Source organism: Mustela erminea, chromosome 2 (genome assembly GCF_009829155.1).
Source record: "Mustela erminea isolate mMusErm1 chromosome 2, mMusErm1.Pri, whole genome shotgun sequence".
Lineage (NCBI taxonomy): Eukaryota > Metazoa > Chordata > Mammalia > Carnivora > Mustelidae > Mustela > Mustela erminea.
Window position 1 is genome coordinate 37,348,411 of NC_045615.1, and position 21,014 is coordinate 37,369,424.

The 21,014-nt window shown below is 34.9% G+C and overlaps 1 protein-coding gene across 13 annotated transcripts in view; it reads right to left on the reverse strand.

The window, feature by feature from the left end:
• Positions 1-21,014, reverse strand: part of RAPGEF2 (Rap guanine nucleotide exchange factor 2) — a 240,894-nt gene that overhangs the window by 113,603 nt on the left and 106,277 nt on the right. For 11 of the 13 annotated variants that reach the window (XM_032332649.1, XM_032332644.1, XM_032332640.1 and 8 more), the window contains exons 5-6: positions 3,898-3,973; positions 2,138-2,305 (exon numbers count right to left, since the gene is read on the reverse strand). In XM_032332649.1, the coding sequence (XP_032188540.1) occupies positions 2,138-2,305; positions 3,898-3,973 (244 nt within the window). Of the gene's footprint in view, positions 1-2,137; positions 2,306-3,897; positions 3,974-11,178; positions 11,682-12,355; positions 13,405-21,014 lie in introns of those variants that run through there. The other 2 variants (XM_032332654.1, XM_032332653.1) reach the window with 2 other exon arrangements.

A 21,014-nucleotide genomic window follows, 5' to 3' on the forward strand; every position in this document is an offset into this window, starting at 1 on the left:
ACTAAAATCATGTAGTTAGGTGAAATAATATTATAGAAGTATAATAAAAACACACCTTGCACACACAAAAAAGGATCCAATATTTTCAATTATGACTATGATGCTACCAATCTGAACTCACTTAGTAAAATTAATACCAACATGTCACATATTAGTAAGCTATTAAATGATCTATTAGTAATCAAACTAAATTTTTCATCCTAGCACTGAATACTCCCTAATAAAAGTACTTGTTGACCAGGTAAGATATTTATTAAAACCATCAAATTATGGGGCACCTGGGTGCCTCAGGGGGTTAAAGCCTCTGCCTTCGGTTCAGGTCATGATCCCGGGGTCCTGGGATCAAGCCCTGCATCGGGCTCTCTACTCAGCAGGGAGCCTGTTTCCCCCTCTCTCTCTCTGCCTGCCTTTCTGCCTACTTGTGATCTCTGCCTGTCAAGTAAATAAATAAAATCTTTAAAAAAAAAAAAACTCATCAAATTAAAATTAAAAAGTAATCTTAGAATAATAAAAAACACTGCACACTTTTTTTTAGATCAGACCCAAAAAGGGAAGTCACATAGGGAAAGCGAAATATTTCATAAAGGGGGGAACAAACGGGAATAAAAGAGAAAAACAGTTATAGGTTTCCCCCAACTTAAGTGTGAAAAACACTACTATAAAATTAAACCAATCAGCTTTAACACTAAATTTTAAGTAATTCACACTCCCACTATTTTAGTATGGGATCTGATTAGGAAAAATTCCAGAGCAGAAAGAATATTAACAATATTAGCATCAGGCTAAAATAATATATGGAACTATTAATATATGCCACTATTTTTAATCCAAATTTCCTTCTTCCATGATGCTATATCAACACTAAAAATACTACCTTCTTTTATAGACAATGACAACAAAAAAACCTTTCATGGTTTTTTTTTTTTTTTTAATACCAAGTCTCTCCAAAGGACAAAGCTCTCTTTATAATGAGCAAAAAGCTACCCTTTCCAAAGGAGCTCAATGAAATGATTCAACTATAAAAATCATGTTAAATTAAAATAGTGCATGGGTAGTGAAAGGAGTAGGCGGGTAGCTGGTGGTCAAACTGCTTAAATATTCATACAGAAAGAGCTCTCAGAAATAAAACATACGAAGTATAGGTATAAAGTCTATCATATCACTAAAAGTTACCAAAAATTCAGTATATGATTTTAAGTCTATATATTTTCCCATGTATTTTGCACTTATACTTATTTGCAAAAAAGGAAGTGCAGGTAAGCAAAACAAATGAGAAATGTAAAACAACTGTCAATTACCTATTTTTAGGTTTTTCATATTTTTATTTTAAAATTAATTTCACTTATAATGACTACTTAATTGTATTTATGTATAGACAAACCATCTTGGACTCTATTATGACATATATAAGAATTCATATTACTTTCTTTCTGAAAACAGAAATCCTCAAATATATTCTCAGGGGAAATGAGCATAGGGCAGCTAAGCAGAAAGAAAGGAGTATGAAAAATAAGGTCCTAAAACTGACTTTCCTGGGGTTTTGTACAGATCACTCATTATCTGTGCAATGGTTTCCTCAAATATAAAAATACTTTATAAAATATTTATGAAATGAATGATGATCGACAGGGCTACAGCATTTAAGAAGAATTTTGAACCGATCAAAAATACTTCAGACCATCTTTACATTGGGATTTTAAAAAGTATCACTTCAAATTGAGCTTTCATTTCATATTAAAAACAAAAAAAAGTATCATGTAATAGTCTCACAATGGTATGTAAAGTATGAAAATAACATGTGATTTTTGAAATAAAAAGTAAGTCTATGCTAATCGTTTGGGGTAGGAGCAGAGGGAGTTCAAATTTTAGATTAAGTTAAGAACTTAAAATATCCCAGTTACAGCTGCATCACGGATCACAAAGTTAATCCTCAGAGGACACTTTAAGAAATAAAAGGGCTAAACAATGTCTTTTGATATCTTATTTCAATGCTCTTTCAAACTATTCATACTGTATGTGTTTCCAGCACAGATCACAGTAAGGAATTATTCAACTAAAATAGGAAATGCATATGTCTTTTCACAAAACTCCCACCAAAAAAACTAAAGATTAAAAATTTTATACTTCAATAACTTACCGTATGATAACCTCGAGGCAAAGGTGGTTTGCCCACAGGATAAGGATCCACAGTGTCAATGATGGTTTGCCTTTCACCCTTCTGGTTGATTTTTCTAAATCTCCTTCGAGATTGTCGATGAGAAGCTTGACGCTGAAAATATTCTTCATTTTCATCCATATAGTCCACCTGAAATAAAACCCCCCAAAATTTATTTCCTCAAACACAACATTCCATATTAAGATCAGTCACAGAATAAAACTTACAGATAAATCCATATTCATTCATTTTGCAAAGACATTTGTGGACAAACTATCATGACAGACTAAGTGTCTCTGAACTTCTCTGGAACTAATTGGTTTTGAGTAACTTTTCTTTTATGAAGAAGCATTTTCAGTTCCACTTAGGACAATAATGAGTAACTCTTGAATTTCCTGCAGTTTCAAAGGGAAGGATATTTTCAGTAATCATTGTGCTGATTTATTAGTGAAAGAACTCACAGGATACATTGCCTCAAAATATGAAAGCAGCCGCCCCTTTGTCCTAACCCTGATGTATGTGAGTAAAGCTGTAAAAAACCCCTAAATCCCAAATGACTCAAACAGGACTGCTAGCAGAATGGCTCTGGTAGGTTACCTAAGGGTTTCTCTTCCTACTTTCAGTCTGTAGATTCAGTTACTCTTTTTATAAATAGAGTTATTTAAAAAAAATCCTCATTTTCAACATTTTAGAAACTGATGAATGGACTAACCAGAATAGAAGCCATCTTAGGTCAATCCTCGTCATACTTACATAACAAAAATGTGATTGCTTACAATTAAGGCATACCAAGATTCTAAGACCATTTTCACACTGGCAAACCTAGGAGTTTGTATAATGGGCAAGTATAAAATCCTCAAAGAATTCTGAAGATCAAAAGTCCCTTAGAGAAACACAAAACAGCACTAACAGGGTCTAAAATCTCTAGGATATATCTAAAATGCTTTTCAAGACCTGCTACAGTAAGCTCCTATGTAACCAGGCACATTTTTCCAATCCTAGATCTTTACTCACCATCATGCTACTTTCTCACTGAAGAGTAAATTTTGTGAAATTTTACCACAGGTTTTCACTACCTTTGACAAGGAAGTTTTCATTCTGATGAATTCCTCTCCTACATCATAGGGAAAAAGCCTAAGTCTCCTCTGAAAATAGACTTACAGCTTTCTACCAAATACTTTACTAAATGTGAATAAAAAGCTTTCACCATCTTGTATATTACACCAGAAAACTGGGGAGCCAGTATGCTGGTTAGACACTCTGTTGAAATCTTTCTCTCTCTTTTTAACTGAATTGTAGGATTTTAAAAACATACTGACATAGGACATACACAAAAAACCAAACTGATTTCCTTATGTTAACTGTTGCCTGATTATATACCACTTACCACTATGACTCATCTGAACTATTTCATTCACTCCAATTAATATTTGGAGAGCTAAAGTCCTGCAATTCAAATATTCTCCCCAAATTTCAAATAAATGGCATTATCATAGATTGATTTGACAAAGCTCAAGCATGAAACACTTAGGTATTTGCCCCTTTTGAGTCTTCTTTTTCATTTCATTGACTCTTATAAATAATTATAATAGTATGATTATGAACTCAGATCCATAATAAAAAATTGTGAGATAAATATATCTAAAGTTAAAAAATATGAAATGAACTATAAGTACTTTGTTAAAGGGCTTTTACTTTATAATTTATTTTAGGGAAAAAACTCTTCACAGAAGTATTCTTACCACAATCATTTCAGAAGGCTCTAAAACAATGCATTCACAGCCACGCCTAAAGCTTCCTGCAGAACGCTTGCCAAAACTAGGAAGAAAAAAAAAAGATTTATGAAATATAAATTGTAAATTTAGGCCAATTCTCCAATTAAATGAAAGTGAAAAACAAAAACAACTAGTGGAGAAAGAGAAACTCTTTAATCATTATTTATACCAAATGACAAGGAACCATTCAATTTCTTAATTTTCAGACATATATTTTTCTGGAAAATTCCAGTATCATATTTTCAAATTGATAATGTAAGTAACATAAAATCAGTATGAATGTGTTTTATCTTAGGCTGTTTAAATCACTCCCAGTTAAGAGAAGATGTTAAATATTCTAATGGATAAGAACTGAATCAAAGGCAAACTATATAAATATGCAAAGGATAAAATGTACATAAATTTTCTTTTGTAATTTAACTGCTTAGGTTAAGCATTTCTTTCGCCTAAAAAGTATATTTGATTTTTATAAATTTTCTTTAAAAAATTTTATTTATTTGAGAGAGAGAGAGAGATCATGAGCCAGGAGGAGGGGCTGAGGGAGAGGGAGAAGCAGACTCCCCACTGAGCAGGGAGCCCAAAGTGGGGCTCCATCCCAGGACCCTGAGATCATGACCTGAGCCAAAGGCAGACACTTAACTGACTGAACCACCCACATGCCTCTTTCTAAATTTTGAAATCAACTTATTCTAAATAAGTTTAAGAAAAGGTATTCAAAGACTTTTTTTCTTAATTCAGGTTGTTGTGCATTATAATATATATAATATATAATGGGCTTATTATAAGCCCATTTCTCCCAGAAATTTTTCACTAGTGAACTCGGATACAGCAACTTTGTCCTATCTATGATAGCTCCCACCTTAACACTGAAGTGGATTTATTCTGACATAGCCATACACACACACTAGAACCATGAAGAGAAAATTCTGGTGAAAACCTTTGTAAAAATTAGCCGTTGGCTCAAAAGATTTTTATGGTAGGAAGATATTATTTGCAAACATTATTACCTTAGAAATGAAAAGTTTGCATCCTCTAAAATGTGCTCTTAAAAAATACTTCCATGATAGTCTTTTGGAAATGAGATATACTAGAATCTGAAGAAACTTTCTTTGCAGCCACAAAAGACTCAAGTTCTACTAAACAACATAAATATGTGAACTGTAGGAGAAATAATACTGTCCCTTGGTAACTCCCTGAATACACAAAACAGAAAAGAAAAGGCAAATGCACACAGAACACACTCTAGCAAAGGAGAATATATCATTTCATTTGTCAAAAAATCTATTATTTCAAACATAGCCAAGAACCCAGAAGTGAAGAATGGTCTCAAAAGAGACAAAGAGTAGGTCATGAATGCACATGTTAGGCCTAACTAATGACTAGGCCTCTTGTCTCTAATGCAAAGATGACTTTCTCTATGCTTACAACCCAGAAGCTATAGGTAGGAATGAATAGGGAGAATAATGAAAAATGTTAGCTAGAAATTCACTAAATCCGCGAAATACTTTCGCTTTTCCTATGATTCTTTGAAACAATAAATATGTAAACAAAAGGAAGTAAATATCATTATTTACTAAGCTTTTTAAAATCTTGGACCAAGTTCTATAAACTGTTTTTTTTTAACTTTTTTAAAGATTATTCATTTATTTAATTGTCAGAGACATCACAAGTAGGCAGAGAGACAGGCAGAGAGAGAGAGAGAGAGAGAGAGGAGGAAGCAGGCTCCCTGAGGAACAGAGAGCCCGATTCGGGGACTCGATCCCAGGACCCTGAGATGATGACCTGAGCTGAAGGCAGAGGCTTTAACTCACTGAGCAACCCAGGCCCCCCTCTATAAGCTGTTTTAAAACTCAGTTCTGGAAAATAAATATAGAGATAAAAAGGGAAACCAGATAGCGACATATAAGAGATAAGATCTACCCTAGGTGATATTAAGATCAATATTTAAAAATATTTTAGATGATCTAGTAGAAAGAAATGGAGAGAAATCTTCAGGTTTGCAAACAACATATAGATGTTGAAGACAGTAAAGCACAAAACAAAGCCAGTAAGAATAAAGTGTAAGACATTATCATTAAGTTTTATGTGAGTGCAAGAAAGCAGTAATTGAGGATCCAATCTACACAATGAAATATCCAATGTGAAAAGTGATGAAATGCACACACCATTTAATATGACATTAAACAATAAGGGGTTCTCACATTTTAGTTAAAAGACATAAAAGAAACTATAAGTCTTTAAAGCATTAGCACAGTAGGCTGCTGACATACTAAAGAATAAGTAATACACGAAACATATCTCAAAATGATGAACACATGAGGAAGTAAAAAAAAAATGAAAATTACCATACCTACCCTTATAGAAAACCATGTAAAACCTAGAACACAACACTACCCTAGGAAAGTTTCTAAGGGGAAAAACAGAACTAAAAAGTTTCCAACAAAAAAATTAAGGAATTCCAAAGGGCTTTCTGTAAGATTATGGACAAAAATTAAAAGAACACTTCAGTCTTACTAACAGCACCTGAAACTCAGTATCACTGAAGTTTCTAAAATCATGATTCAAGAAAACTTATAAATGAGGGGCGCCTGAGTGGCTCAGTTGGTTAAGCGGCTGCCTTCATCTCAGGTCATGATCCCAGGGTCCTGGGATGGAGCCCTACATGGGGCTCCCTGCTCAGTGGGGAGCCTGCTTCTCCCACTCCCTGTGCCTGCTGCTCTGCCTACTTGTGGTTTCTCTCCACCTCTCTAATAAATAAATAAAATCTTTAAAAAAAAAAAAAGAAAATTTATGAATGATACAAATTAAATAAGAGCATGGGCAACTTAAAAAAAAACCTATAATAGTTAAGGGTTTTTAAAGAAAAGTCAGAGAAAGGAAGGAAGGGAGGGAGCAAGGAAGACGAGAAGGAAAGGGAAAGATCATTTCCAAGCTATATGACATACTCGGCTCCAAATATTCCTTTGTGCCACTTCAGAAATGGAAAATTAGTCCTATCAAATGCAGTCCTTATCAAAATCCCAACAGCTTTTTAATGCAGAAATGGAAAAGCCAATCTTCAAATTCATATGAAATCCCAAGGGACCTAGTTAGCCAAAACAGTCTTGAAAAAGAACAAAGGCGGAGGACTCATACTTTTGATTTCAAAACTTACCTCAAAGCTGTATTAATCAAAACAGTGCGGTACAGGCATAAGGACAGACATAGAAACCAATAAAATAAAATTGAGAGTCCAGAAATAAAGCCATGTTATCTATAGTTAACCAAATTCTGGCAAGGTTCAGTCAATGGGGAAAGAACAATGCACTAGGACAACTGTACCGCTATATTGAAGAAAAAAAAATAAGTAAGTTGGACCCATACCTCTCACCACATACAAATATTAAGTGAAAATGATCACTGATCTAAACAAAAAGCCCAAACCACAAAACTCTTAGGAAAAAAACTGGGATAAACCTTCAAGACATTGGATCTGGCAATGGATTCTTTTGGCTTTCTCTTCCAAGCTTCTATTTGAATTCCAGTTAGTTAACATACAGTGTCGGGTTAATTTCAGGTGTAGGATTTAGTGATTCATCACTTAGAAACAACATCCAGTGCTCCTCACAAGGGTTCTTCTAATACCCATGGATTAATACCCTGTTTAATCCAGTCAGCATCCCCCAACCTCCCTTCCAGCAACCCTCAGTTTGTTCTCTACAGTTCAGTCTATTTTATGGTTTGGCAGTGAGATTCTTAGACATGACACTAAAAGCACAAACAGCAAAAGGAAAAACAGATAAATTGGATTTCCTCAAAATTAAAAACTTCTGTGCATCAAAGGACATTATCAAGAAGCTGAAAAGAAAATCTACAGAACAGGAGGAAATATTTGTAAATCATACATCTGAGAAATGTTTAATATTCAGAATATATAAAGAACTCCTACAATTCAACAACAAAAAGACAAACCACCTAATTAAAAAATGAGCTAAGTACTTGAATAGAACTTTCTCCAAAGGAATACAAAATAGCCAATAAATGCATGAAAAACTGATTAACATCCTGTGTCATTAAAGAAAAGCAAACCAAAACCACAATGAGATACCATTTCATACCTGATATCAGATGTGAATGAGATACTAAGATGATTTTAATTTTTAAAAAATAGCAAGTGTTAAAGAGGATAGAGAACTTGGAACCCTTGTTATTTTGCTGGTGGGAGTGTAAAGTGGTGCAGTCACTGTGGAAAACAGGTTGGTCTTCATCAAAAAGCTGAACAGAATATCCAACTCCTAAGTAAATACTTAATAGTAAAAACTCAATAGTTTTGAAAACAAGGACTCAAACAGATATTTATACATCAAAGTTCACAACAGTATTATTCACAATAGCCAAAAGGTGGAAACAACATGTGTTCATCAACATGATGAACATGATAAATACATACAATAGGAGCCAAGAAAAAAACAGTAAGTCCTGATACATGTTATAGCCTGGATCAGCCCTGAAAGAAAGCACTCTGCTATATGCAGTAAGCCAGGCACAAAATGACAAATATAAGATTCTACTTGTAAGAAATACATAAAACAGGCAAATTTATAAGGACAGAAAGTAGACAATGGATTATTGGGGGCTATAGGAATGCTTAATGGTTACAGAATTTCTGTTTGGAGCCATGGAACATAAACTTTAGAAACAGGTAGTGGTCATGGCTGCACAAGTATGACTGTAATTAATGCCACTGAATCATACACCTTAAATAGTTAAAATGGCAGGGGTGCCTGGCAAGTTCAGTCAGAAGAACATGGGATACTTGATCTCAGAGTTGTAGTTTGAGCCTCACATTGGGTGTAGAGCTTATTAAAAAAAACTAATAAACTCTTAAAAATAGTTAAAATGACATTATTTTATGTAAGGATAAAGAGGTTGAGTTTCTTGGCAAAATTTCAGGGCTTGAATAACAAAAAGTGGGAACACTACTACTTTGACCAAATAACAGCAAATCTTAGGGACAAAGGACGAGTTAACTTTGATGACCAAATTATACCACTGACAAACCTGGAACCAATCTTTTTTCCACGTTAATTAGCAATGAAAGAGAGAAGTTGTGGGTAAAAGTTAAACAGGTAAGAAACGGGAAAAGGTAAACAAATATTACTGAAATATTTTTTGAAAAGTCAATTATACCTACATTTTTCTTTCACCCAACATTAATTCCATTTTTATTTTATCCTTAGCCATAAATTAGAGGGTACTGCCATGCTAGGCCCATATCCACAATTTTCTTCCCATTCCTCTTCCAAATACTCACTGGACACATACTACAGAATCTATACACAAACTCTGTAATCAATACAGAGCTCACTAAATATAGTCCCCATTCTTACATAGGTTGTATGTAAGAATGTATACATCCTCTACATAAGATGAGTACACACGAAGTTGTGAGTACAGACAGAATAGTTAAGTGCCATGAATTTAACAAAAAGGATCTCATATTTGCTTCCCACAGTTGCATCTCAAAACCAAAACAGACCTGCAGAACTTCAGAGTTGAGAAAAAAACAGAAAATCGTATCGTATAGGGCCTCTTGGCATTTTTTTCTTCAGCTTCAAAGCTCAAAGTATGCCCTAATCCAAGCTACTACATTCAAAGGTTCTCAAACATCTGTATTTAGAAAAAGGCCCCCAAGTGATATTATGTATGGCCAGTGCATTCCTGCTTTCCCCATAAGAACTCTCTAGTTCAACTGTCCTTCCACAATGGAAGAAACTAAGACAGCGTGTCTGGGGGAAGGTTAAATGAGATGCCTGAAAGGACAAGCAGATTCCATGATACAGGATTCTGTCCTACTACACCGACCTTACACTCTCTCTTGCTTTCTGCTATAGCCTCCTTCCACATTCTATAACATGAACTCTAGTCTTTGGTGATCTTGACATTTATGAGGAATAATTACCCGACCTCCTCAAAAATATTGCTACAGTGTATCACATTTACCCATAAAGCACAAAGCCGATGACAAGTGGAGAGCTGAAAGCTAAGTTCTCAGAGGTTGGCTAGGCTCACTTTCTGCCTAGCTGAGTGAGAAAAAGATGAATTAGCTTTTGTAATTCAGAAGGCAATTCAAATTCAGCAAAATTACAAATGACCATCAAGAGCTGGAGGGTTACCCTGGAATAGTCAAAGATTTGAACGTCAAGTCTATAAAAACCAAGCTTTTGGTTTTTAGGCAGCTGCTGCCAGAACTTCAACTAGTAGAACATCTGCTTCTTTGAAATGGCACTCATAATACCACATACCATGATAAACAATGATATTTTTAAAGTTTAAACTTCTTAATTTTTAAAGTCACATAGCTTATTTTTAAACTTTGAATTAAATTAGTTTTAAAAATTCCTTTCTTCTGATCATTTCAGTCCTTCTGTGTATACAAATACAAATACAAAATGCATGATAATATTCAAAATCAAGAAAAGTGTGGGTAACAGTTATCAATGAGACTTGACTGAATATTTAAAAACTTGTTAGCCCTTTCTATACTAGATACCAGCCTTTCACAAGAGTCCATGAAGTCAAAAAGAAAGAGATAGGGAGATAGGAAGAAGTACGCTACGTGTGTTTTAAGAATGCTGCTAGTCTTCCGGTTCTATGCAATATGAAAATTTAATTACTCCAGGCTATTTTAAATTCTTCTAAAACTATTCTGTATGAATATGCTGTACAGTTTGGCTTTCAACTATTAACCTCAATGTAATTTCAGAATGCCCCTATAATCTTTTATTAAACAACCAAAGATGACAACTAAAAGTGATGCAGGTTCACTTTTGGTCAATCTGCTGGTTCTCTGAGCTATTACAAAGAAAAAAAGTTATGCTCACAAAGATGATTATGGAAAAGACCACTTGGGGCATAACAAGCAGATTATTCCTAAATGCTCATATTCCCTAAGCACAACCAATTTAGGAATGGTTGCTCCAAAAACAGTTTAACAATCCCGATTTTCATTCCCATTAAGTTTTTGTACAGAACAAATTTAAAATTAAGAATCACAAATTGTTGTAAAATTGTAATAAGCTAACTTCAATACTTTTACAGGTGCAAAATGCAATGACTTTATAGTACTAAAAATACGCAGACAAAAAATTACTAAAAGAAATTCATCTTCTATATAATGTAAAACAGAGAAAATTTTAAGAGCTTGATAAGCTTTCTTTCAAGACTCCTAACCAGAAAGTACAAATGTTAAAAAATATAAAGGCTTACCTAGTTTTCATAAATACCTTTGGTTATAATATACCAGACAGGGTATTGAGGGATCTTACTCTGGTAAGGCCGTCCTGTCTTAACTTTCGGTGACCACATTTTCCCCACCCAAGTTGAGTCAAGAGCACTTTTCACCAGTGTAAGTTTCCACGAAAGGCAGTTGCTGAATACAGAAGCTGCTTCTATCACTGTCCTTAAACTTGCCCTTTGTGTGGGCCTCCACATTCTTGTTGTACGTCAGAACTACTCAGTGGAATGCAATTCCTCAGTATTGGAATGTAAACTTATTCATGTCAGGCTACACCCAGTGAGGGAATACACAGCAGTCAAACTGAGATTATACTGGTGGGCAATCCCAATTTATAAAATGATTTATATTCCGAGATACCAATTTTTCATACATATTTCTAAGCAGTTCCTAAACTTCACTTTCCTCCAAAGAATCTAAATAAATGATTGAACATGATGCTCCTAAAATAAAATCAACCTATTACTTAGGGCTCACAAAAAAAACATTCACATGACCCTGTCTTGAAATAGAAGAATAGCAATTAACTTTAAGGGGAAAAATCTAACAAGTAACTGCTGATACCATCAGTCCCATTCTCAATCAGTAGAACATTAAGGAGTAAGTTTTAATCTAAGTATAAAAGGAATATGGCCTGAAAAACTTTCTATAAAAATGCATTTAATCTTTTAAAATATTTTATCCTCACTCATTAGTTTAACCAAAAGGAAAAAATATAAAAGGTAACAGCTATCTGAAACAAAAACAAACACACATGAAGTACACATATAAGTTATGTGTGTGTAAACTACTAATTATTTCTAAAGCATGTCCTTTAACAAGCTCGTGTTTCAAAAGTAACTATTTGGGAAAACTAAATATACACTTAAGAGTCTCTCCATTTCTTTCAAGGCTCATTTAGAGATGTTCTAACAACCATTACCCTGCACAAATTAACAGAGGTGGACTGCCCCACAGCAAATCTCAACATTTAACCTTTGCTTAAAATAGAGCAACAAGAAAACAATCACAAGCGAAGGCCTCATAAGCTGTGTCTTCTCTCTGTGCATTCCTCTGCAGCCTGTTGTCTATTGAGCTATGGGAGAAGTACCGAACGTTTGCTCTTGGTACCATTAACATTTTAATTCATTTAAAAATAAACGATCTAACCTGCACTGTCTTCATATCTTTGAAGCGCCGGCAGCAGCAACAGCGCTGCCCCCTTCTACGGGAGCTCTTTTCTCTGCAGCAGTGAGCGCTCCCCATTTCCCTGTGTGTTTTCTCTCAGTCAGTCCATGCGGCTGTAGCTTGTGCAGAAAGCCAACATGCCTTCTGAAGGCTAATTTCCTGCTTCGATGACCCACCCACCCCTCCTGGCTGCAGTTCTGTGTTACACATGTTGTATGGGCACTGCTTCCGCATACCAGCCTCATGACCTCAGCGTCTGCCTGACAGATGCTCTTTATCAATTTCTATTAATTCACTATCTACTACTCTCTTGTAAGTCAAGGGCAAGTAGGCAAATCTGCAATGTCTGCTTTCCTGTGAGTCTTCAAGGTCAAATGCTTAGATGGGCTCAGCAATGCAATTTTGTGAGTAGAATTTATCTCAGCTGTACTCCACACATTGCTCTCCACCAAAGGGATGCTGAATTGTATACCTGGCTTGAGGAATTATTATGGAAAAAAATAGCATAAATTTAAATCAAAACAATGTGGGAAAAGTTGAAAGAGGCTGCTGTTGGTCTTGCTTATCCCTTCAAGAGAAAAAAGGTGGATCTTACCTCAGCTGTACTGGGGTGAAGAGCAAGCAGTTTTTCTCTCTTGCCACCATCTAAACCAGCAAAGGACAGTGGTGTGATGATGACTACACTTTGGTAGTGTCTATGTCCTCGTGACCGAACTGCTACAGAACAGCTCAGCTAAATTGATCTGCTGCTATCTGTCTACACAGTGGCACAAACAGGTCTCTGCTGATCACAGTGCTTTGTACACAGATGGCAGCTGATCAGTTTGTATAAAAGTTATGTTCCATAATAGCGTTCCCCCTCAGCATATAGACACAAGCCTTATCCAAAATGCCTTTGTTAAATGTTCACCATTTCACTGTGCAAAGCTCATAGTGTAGGAGTTGAAGAGACCAAGAAGCTTAGCTTTACCATTTCATCTAAAAATGATATAATTTTCATAAAATTCATTAAACAGGTAAAATAAACAATTTACACTAAGAAATAACCAAACAGATCTATGTAACTTGTTAATGTATCTAATGTAACTTGTTAATGAGAAAAATGGTAGATGAATTCATGTAAATGATTCAGATTGGCACTTCACTAGGAAGAAACAGAACTGTTCTCAAAAATCAAACAAGGTCTCAACCAGGCTTCTGGTACTTTTTAAAGGCTTACATGAATGGCACCAAAACCTAGCCACTAAGTTCCCCCAAATCTGGAACATACCAGATTGAAATAGTAGGTATGTCCTTGTAAGGTGGGACCCCAAAACATAGGTCACGAGTAATATCACATTCATAAAATTCCTAGAAGTTAAAAAAACACATTTACAAGAAAAGCATAAACTCACACTTATATATAATTTCTTACAAAGATATCAAGTAATAAAATGCCAACCAATTTAATTCATTTGAATAAAATGTGGATATCTCTCATAAGCCATACTTATTTTGTTTTACCTTGTTTTATAAGTACTTGTTCTAATTCTACCAGTAAGTAGAAGATATTGATTAATCTGTTTCAGATCTTTCCTTATAGTATAGAACGAAATAGTAAAAACCTACTACTTATCATCAAAAATGAAATACTTAGGAATAAATTTAATGAAGGATGCACATGTCCTGTACACTAAAAATTACAAAAGGATACTTAACCATGTGAAGGGAAACAATAGAAGATGTAAATAAATTATGAAATATACCATGTTCATGGTGTGGATGGCTCACTATTGTTGAGAATAAACCTTCCCAAATCGATCTATAGATCCTAACAAACATTTGACATTGATATGCCCATTTCAAAATTTATATGAAATAGTGAAGACATAAAAGAGCTAAAACAATTTTGATAAAGAACAAAGCTGGGGATTTATACTATATGATTTCAAAAGCTACCATAAAGCTACACAATTGAAGACAATGTGGTATTGATATAAGAAATGACATGTAGATCAGGGCTCCTGGGTGCCTCAGTTGGTTAAGCGTCGGACTCTTGCTTTAGGCTCAGGTCATGATTTCAGAGTCAGGAGATAGAACCCTGGCTCAGGCTCCACCCTCAGCAAGGATGGAGCTTGAGTTTCTCTTCCCCCCTTCTCCATTTTTGACACCCCCCATGCTCACTCTCTCTTTCTCTCTCTTTAAAAAATAAAAAAATCTTTTAAATTTTTTTTTTTTTTTAAGAACTGGCTGTAGATCAATAGAACAGAAGAGAGATTCCAGTAATAGACTTTTTAGTGGGGAAAATCCTATCTTTTAAAAATTTGTTTAAATGGATGAACTAATATTTCACCAGAAAAAGTATCTGAATAGCCAATAAGCATATGAAAGTATTCTCAACAACACTGGGCTTCAGAGAAATGCATAATAAAGTCACAGTGAGATTATCACCACATATCCTCTAGAGTGGCTAAAATTAAAAACACTGACAATACCGAGGGTTGGGGAAGATGTAGAACACCCAGAACTCTCATAACATGTTGAGAATGCAAATGTTACAGCCATTGTGGACAACGGTGTGGCAGTTCCTTATACAGCTAAGCACACATTTACCATATAATCCAGCAATTCTACTCCTAGGTTTTCAAAAAGTAATAAAAACATATGTCCACATAAGCAGGTGTTCACGAATGTTGAAAGAAGCAAAAAATTGGAAGGAACCCAAACCATCATTTTCAAATTATGTTTTGCAAAAGATTAATACTACATTGCTTACAAAATTCAATAGAATGCAGGTGCCTGGGTGATTCAGTTGGTTAAGCATCCAACTCTTGATTTCAGCTCAGGTCATGATATCATGGTCATGAATCAAGCCCCAGATCAACCTCTGTGCTGGATGTAGAGCCTGCTTAAGATTCTGTTTCTCCCTCTACCCCCACCCTTCTCCCTGTACACTCTCACTCTCAAAAAAAAAAGTAGAATTTATGAAATCTGGCATCCACTTTATATGAAAATTGGCAACATATTGCATGGTTTGCTTAAAACAGGCCATGAGATAATTTTGCACTGAAATGAGCAGCAAAATTTTACTTGTCAAAAGTCTGTCCCTATAGCCTTCTGACCTTATAAGCGCCTCATTTTGCTTCTGTTTTCTTCCTATTTACCTACCCTTCCACCCTACACTATCCTATCTCCAAAATGTTTCAAGTGACTCAATGCCCAGCTTCTCTTCATACCTCCTATAGCTCTCCCTGTCAAAGCATGTACTACAACATGCCTAATATCAAATACATTCATTTCAACTCTGATATCCACCCATTGCATTCCTTCCAGATTTGGTTATAGCTGGCAAAGGCATCACACTACCAGACATGCAAGTTCAAAGCACTGGAACCTTTTTTACTCCCAACTTTTCCCTCATCTGTAAATTTTTTAAATTCCCTCATCTGTAAATTCTCTCAGTCTCTAAATTCTGTCAATTAGTCCTTCTAAATTATAGTGACATATGACCCATAGACTTCCATTTTCCTGAAAGTAATAATCAGGCCCTTTACTTTGGCATACCAAGGCCACTGAGATAGGGTTCCTATCTTGGTCCCAACTCTGTCAGATCTTCCATGATCTTCTCATTCTATGGATCTGTAAACTTCAGTGGTTACACATCAGTGTCATAGCTGTTAGCCCAGCCTTTCAGTTCAAATCTGACTGACTACCCGCTTGCAAACTTTGAAAATGAGAGTGTATGCACCAATCTACATGCAGTGAATGAAAATCTCTAGAGCCTGGGCCTCAGGATTTTACCCATCCCAAGCCAGGTGAATCTACTAACTAGCCCAGTTTAGAAACCTCTCCCTTGGTCAATTACTTTTCATAAGTATGCCCCATGTTATCGCTAACCATCCTTTATTGCCAAACAGAAGGACTCTAATCCAATGTCTTTTCTACTTTCATCCCACAAGCACATTCTTCGGAAAAATCAAACTCATACTTCTCGGGTCAGAGTAGTTAGCAGCCAGTTCTTCTCTACTATATTGAAAAACTAGAATTACTTTATACTCTGACATAGATAATCAAGGGGAAAAAATCCCCACTTTAGCCACAGTGATGTTTCCACACACAAAATTAACTATATAGAAAGGTTTTTAAAAGTTCACTTAACAGGAGCATCTGGGTGGCTCAGTCAGTTCATTGTCCTACTCAGATCATGGTCTCAGGGTTGTGGGATCAAGACCTGCATAGGGTTCTGTGTCCAGTAGGGAGTCTGTCTGAGATTCTTTCTTCCTGTCCCCCTGCCCTCACCCTCCACCTCTCAGCCCCCCCCAAATAAATACATGAATCTTTTTTAAAAAGCTCACTCAATATATGTCAATCATATTTCAATTTTTAAAAGTTCATTTAAAAGTTCACTTAAATGGGATAATGATAATAAAATCTAGAAGACCCTATTCACAGATAACTCTTCATTCTGTGCTTCCAAAATTATATAAATATGTAATTATAAATTATATAAATATATAAAATTATGATTATTATATATTATAAATATATATTATATATAAATTATATATTGTATATAATTATTATATAAATATATAATTGTTATATTAATATATCATATTGATATAATATATAATTTTATATTATAAAATTAAAATAATATAAAGATATTAAAATTATATTAGTATATGATATATATTAAATATATAAATATAATTATGTAAATTAAAAATGACAAAGTGGTAAACTGAAATGGTCTAAAGATTCTGAATAACATTAAGTAATCATTACTTCAGACTATATAAACCATCTTGGCAGGAGACCTCTGTGATAAATACATATATAGATAAATACACATATAGACATAGATACACTGTGTATTCTATATGACTTAGAATGAAGTTTCCCACTTGTAAAACTAAATCATACTCAATGATGGTTTTCTAAATTCATCTTAATAAAGCAAAAATAATAATAATAATAATAATACATAGGAAAGTGACAGATTTTGACCACTGCCTAAATATTTTAAATTATCTAAAAATGTTTAAATTAAGAAATAAACATTATCTTAATAAAGCTGACAAACTAAGCAGTTTATAGCTATAGAACACAGAATAGGTCATCAATAAAAGAAAAAGTAAAAATAATCTTGAAGTGCAGGACCAAAAAAGTTTAGATAAATGTTTAACTAGAAAAATATGGTTTACTTAATGTTTATATAGATCTATAACACATGACATGAAATACCAGAAATATTTTGTATTTCACAGCAAAAAACACATAACCTCTATAAAGCCATAGATAAGAGGCAAACAAGGAAACATCTAAGGAAATAAAAAAACTTCTAATATTTTCAACTTACAGTTCAATATTCTCATCAGTAATAAATATAGAAGGTAATTTTTAAGCATACATTACATTTATTTAAATTCTAATATAAAGATGGTAATACACATCTAAGCTACTACTTTACTTTATTTCACCTATCTTAATTCTTGAGGTTCTTTTAAACAATTTCCAGTACAGTGAAAAATCAAGTGCAGTACATAATATAAAGTCATTTTCGTTAACATTCAAATATATGATTATTGCCTTCTATACATATATGTACATATATATAACTTAACTCATAGTAAAATAAAATAGAGGGTGTCCCTGAACTATGATTAATTGGAAACCTTTATTTTAATAAAGATATTCCAATTTCACCAAGTATAATTTGTTTCATATCGCAATTTTTCTTTAGTAATAACATTCTTACTCCTATTTTCTGTTAGAGTTCCCAATACTGAAAGGCTGCTTCTTAAAAAAAAAAAAAATTAGTTGATACATATTATAAGACATTTTGAATGCACACAGGTGAAATGCTAACTCACCCATCCCTCCAAACCAAGCCCCCCCAACCCCCAACAAAATAACTGTGGCACAAAAGAGTTCCATTACACTTAGCAATAGATAAGCAAACCCAGGTTTTTACAAAGAAAAATATTGTATTTCATTGACACACATACCAGACTCTAAAACCCTTATGAAATACAATATTTACTTCTACAAGAGAAATCCAAACATCACTACATAGAAGGACATGTCTAGGCTGAACTCTCACATACTCATTTTTTACACCAAGGATCACAAATGACAAATTCCCTGACTGAAGATTTCAAGCATCAGATGACCTGGGATATCATATCAATTATACTACAACAAAATCATCAGAGTCCTTCTCTTTAAGGCTACTTACTTTGTTAAGACACTACCAATGCCAATTTTCCAAGGACTATGAAAGCCTGTGCTTATATCTGTGAAGTTGTAGTTATAGCAACCAAATTCCCAACTTGATCCAGCAACTGAACTCCCTCTCTAGAGAACAGTTTTGCTTTGTGCATCAGGTACGTCAGAATATGATTTAAGAAGGGGTAAGATTGATCTAGGAAATGCTCAGAATCATGTTAGCTTTCCAGAATGAACATGCTTCATCTTGAAGCAGCAAGTACAACTAATACCTGAAGGGGAACATTTTAATACAGTCCATTGTATCTTTTACATGTTTACTCCAGTCCTTTAATTTAAACATCTACCTTATTTCAAATTTAACACAGGATATATTTTTACCAAGTGCAACTAAACTCTCCCCTCACTATCTCCATCTGTAAGCAAATCAAGCTCATGTCTGTTAATTTTATTTGGAACTCTACCGAGCATTTCCTTAAAATCTTTAATATATAACTTTACCTTATATATGCATGTCATGGGGATACACGGACTCGAGTCAACTTTACATACGACAAGTAGAAATTATAGATGATGTGTGCCCTGAAACAGCGTGAATAAGCTTAAGAAAAATACGATCCTAGGGCTGAGGGAAAGAATGATCCAGCAAAAAAAAGTAGTAACAATCTAAGAGAATGTGAGGGGAAACTAAAGAGCAAACGTAGCAGAGACTGCTGGTGGCCTACTCCAATATCCCTTTCCTCCTTCTCCTTAGAGTGATATTTTTATATTATTATTTTTAGTGGGCACATCACATTGCAGAATAAAAGACTACTTGTCTTACACTCCTGGGTAACCTGAAGTGGCCACGTAAGTACCTCTGGACGTTATATAAAAAGAGACATTGTTTCAAGAATCTGATAGAGATGGAAGCTAACTTTTTTGTTCTTCTGCCTTTCCTCCCACTTCTAGTCCCACTGCAGACAGGACAGCTGGCATTCAGCAGCCATGTGTAAGCAAGTAGAGAACCTTTTCACACTGTGGAGCCACCAGACAGAACATCACGGACCATCTACCTTTAGGGTTCTTGTCTGTGACCAAAAAATAAAAGTAGTTCCTGCTGTGTTTATTCAATCATCTAATACAACCAAAACTAACTGTAACTAATGCAGTAAGCAAAATGATACTCGACAAGACACTGTTTGTTCTTCTCCCCATCCTATGCACTCTTGCACAAACTGGCCAGAACGAGGTTCTCATGAGCATCCCCAGACTCCCTCCTTCCATCGTGCTGCAGCCACATTCTTTTCCCAGACTTATCGTCTCAATACTAACTAGACTTTTAATACATCATAGGCTATTGAAAATTTATTTCTAAAAGGAAGGATCTTAGCATAATATTGGTAAACTCTTAAAGTGCAAGTTAAGATATATTCCTGAATCAATATGATTTAACAAATACTTATGAAAGGGCTACTATGTGCTAGGCAAATGGGAATGCAAAAATGAATAGCACAACCCGTGCCCTTCAAAAAGTCTTACAGCTGTATGGATAGGGAATGATTAATCCCAAAAGGAATACAAGGGTAGGATTCGTAGAGAAGAAAATATGTTGTTTTCACCAGCAGATGAGGAGGAGTGGGAGTGAAGGGAGCCACAATGAGATGGACATCCCAGATAGCGAGAACAGCCTGCAAAGGTATGCTCAGACTACAATGATCAGCTTGGGTGTCTGGAGTGGGTAGAAGGAATAATGCAGGTTGGAGACATTTTGCACTACCCTAAACATACCACTAAGAAGTCTGGATTTTCTCTGTTTGGCAGTTGACGGTCATTTAAGCTCATTATGCAAAGGATCAAGGAGAATTCCACACTTCGAACCACAATATGGTGACACTATGGGAGAAGTACTGAAGGCATACGGGGAGCTGCTTTAATAGCACAGGTGACATCCAAAGTCACCAGTGGTGATGGAGAGCTGATCTGCTAGATACTGTCATTTCTAACTCTGAAGTATTTGCTTAAAAAAAAAAAAGAAAAACAATTGTCAAGGTAGAAAAGAGAGGTCAAAACTAAGATTCACAGATATTTCTAGAGTGTGTGACAAGCTACTTATTAAAGCCATTATTAGACAGAAAAGCAGGAAGTCAAGCACACTTATAGGTGTTTGTTGCTTTACATGTATGCTATCTAGAGTTCAAGGGACTTGGAGCAAATCTACCTAAGGACTGGTGTTCCAAAAAGACCCTTAACTCCTGCTCCCACCTCTCCCTTTACTATATGAACTGACAAACCACAAACCCTAGCAACACCCAAATACCCAGCTTCTCCATGCCTGCCTCTAAACAGTCAAAAGTTCCTAGGAAACACACACACACACACACACACACACACACACACACACACACCCCTATGATCACAAATATCAAATAAGCACTCAACACTCCCTTTG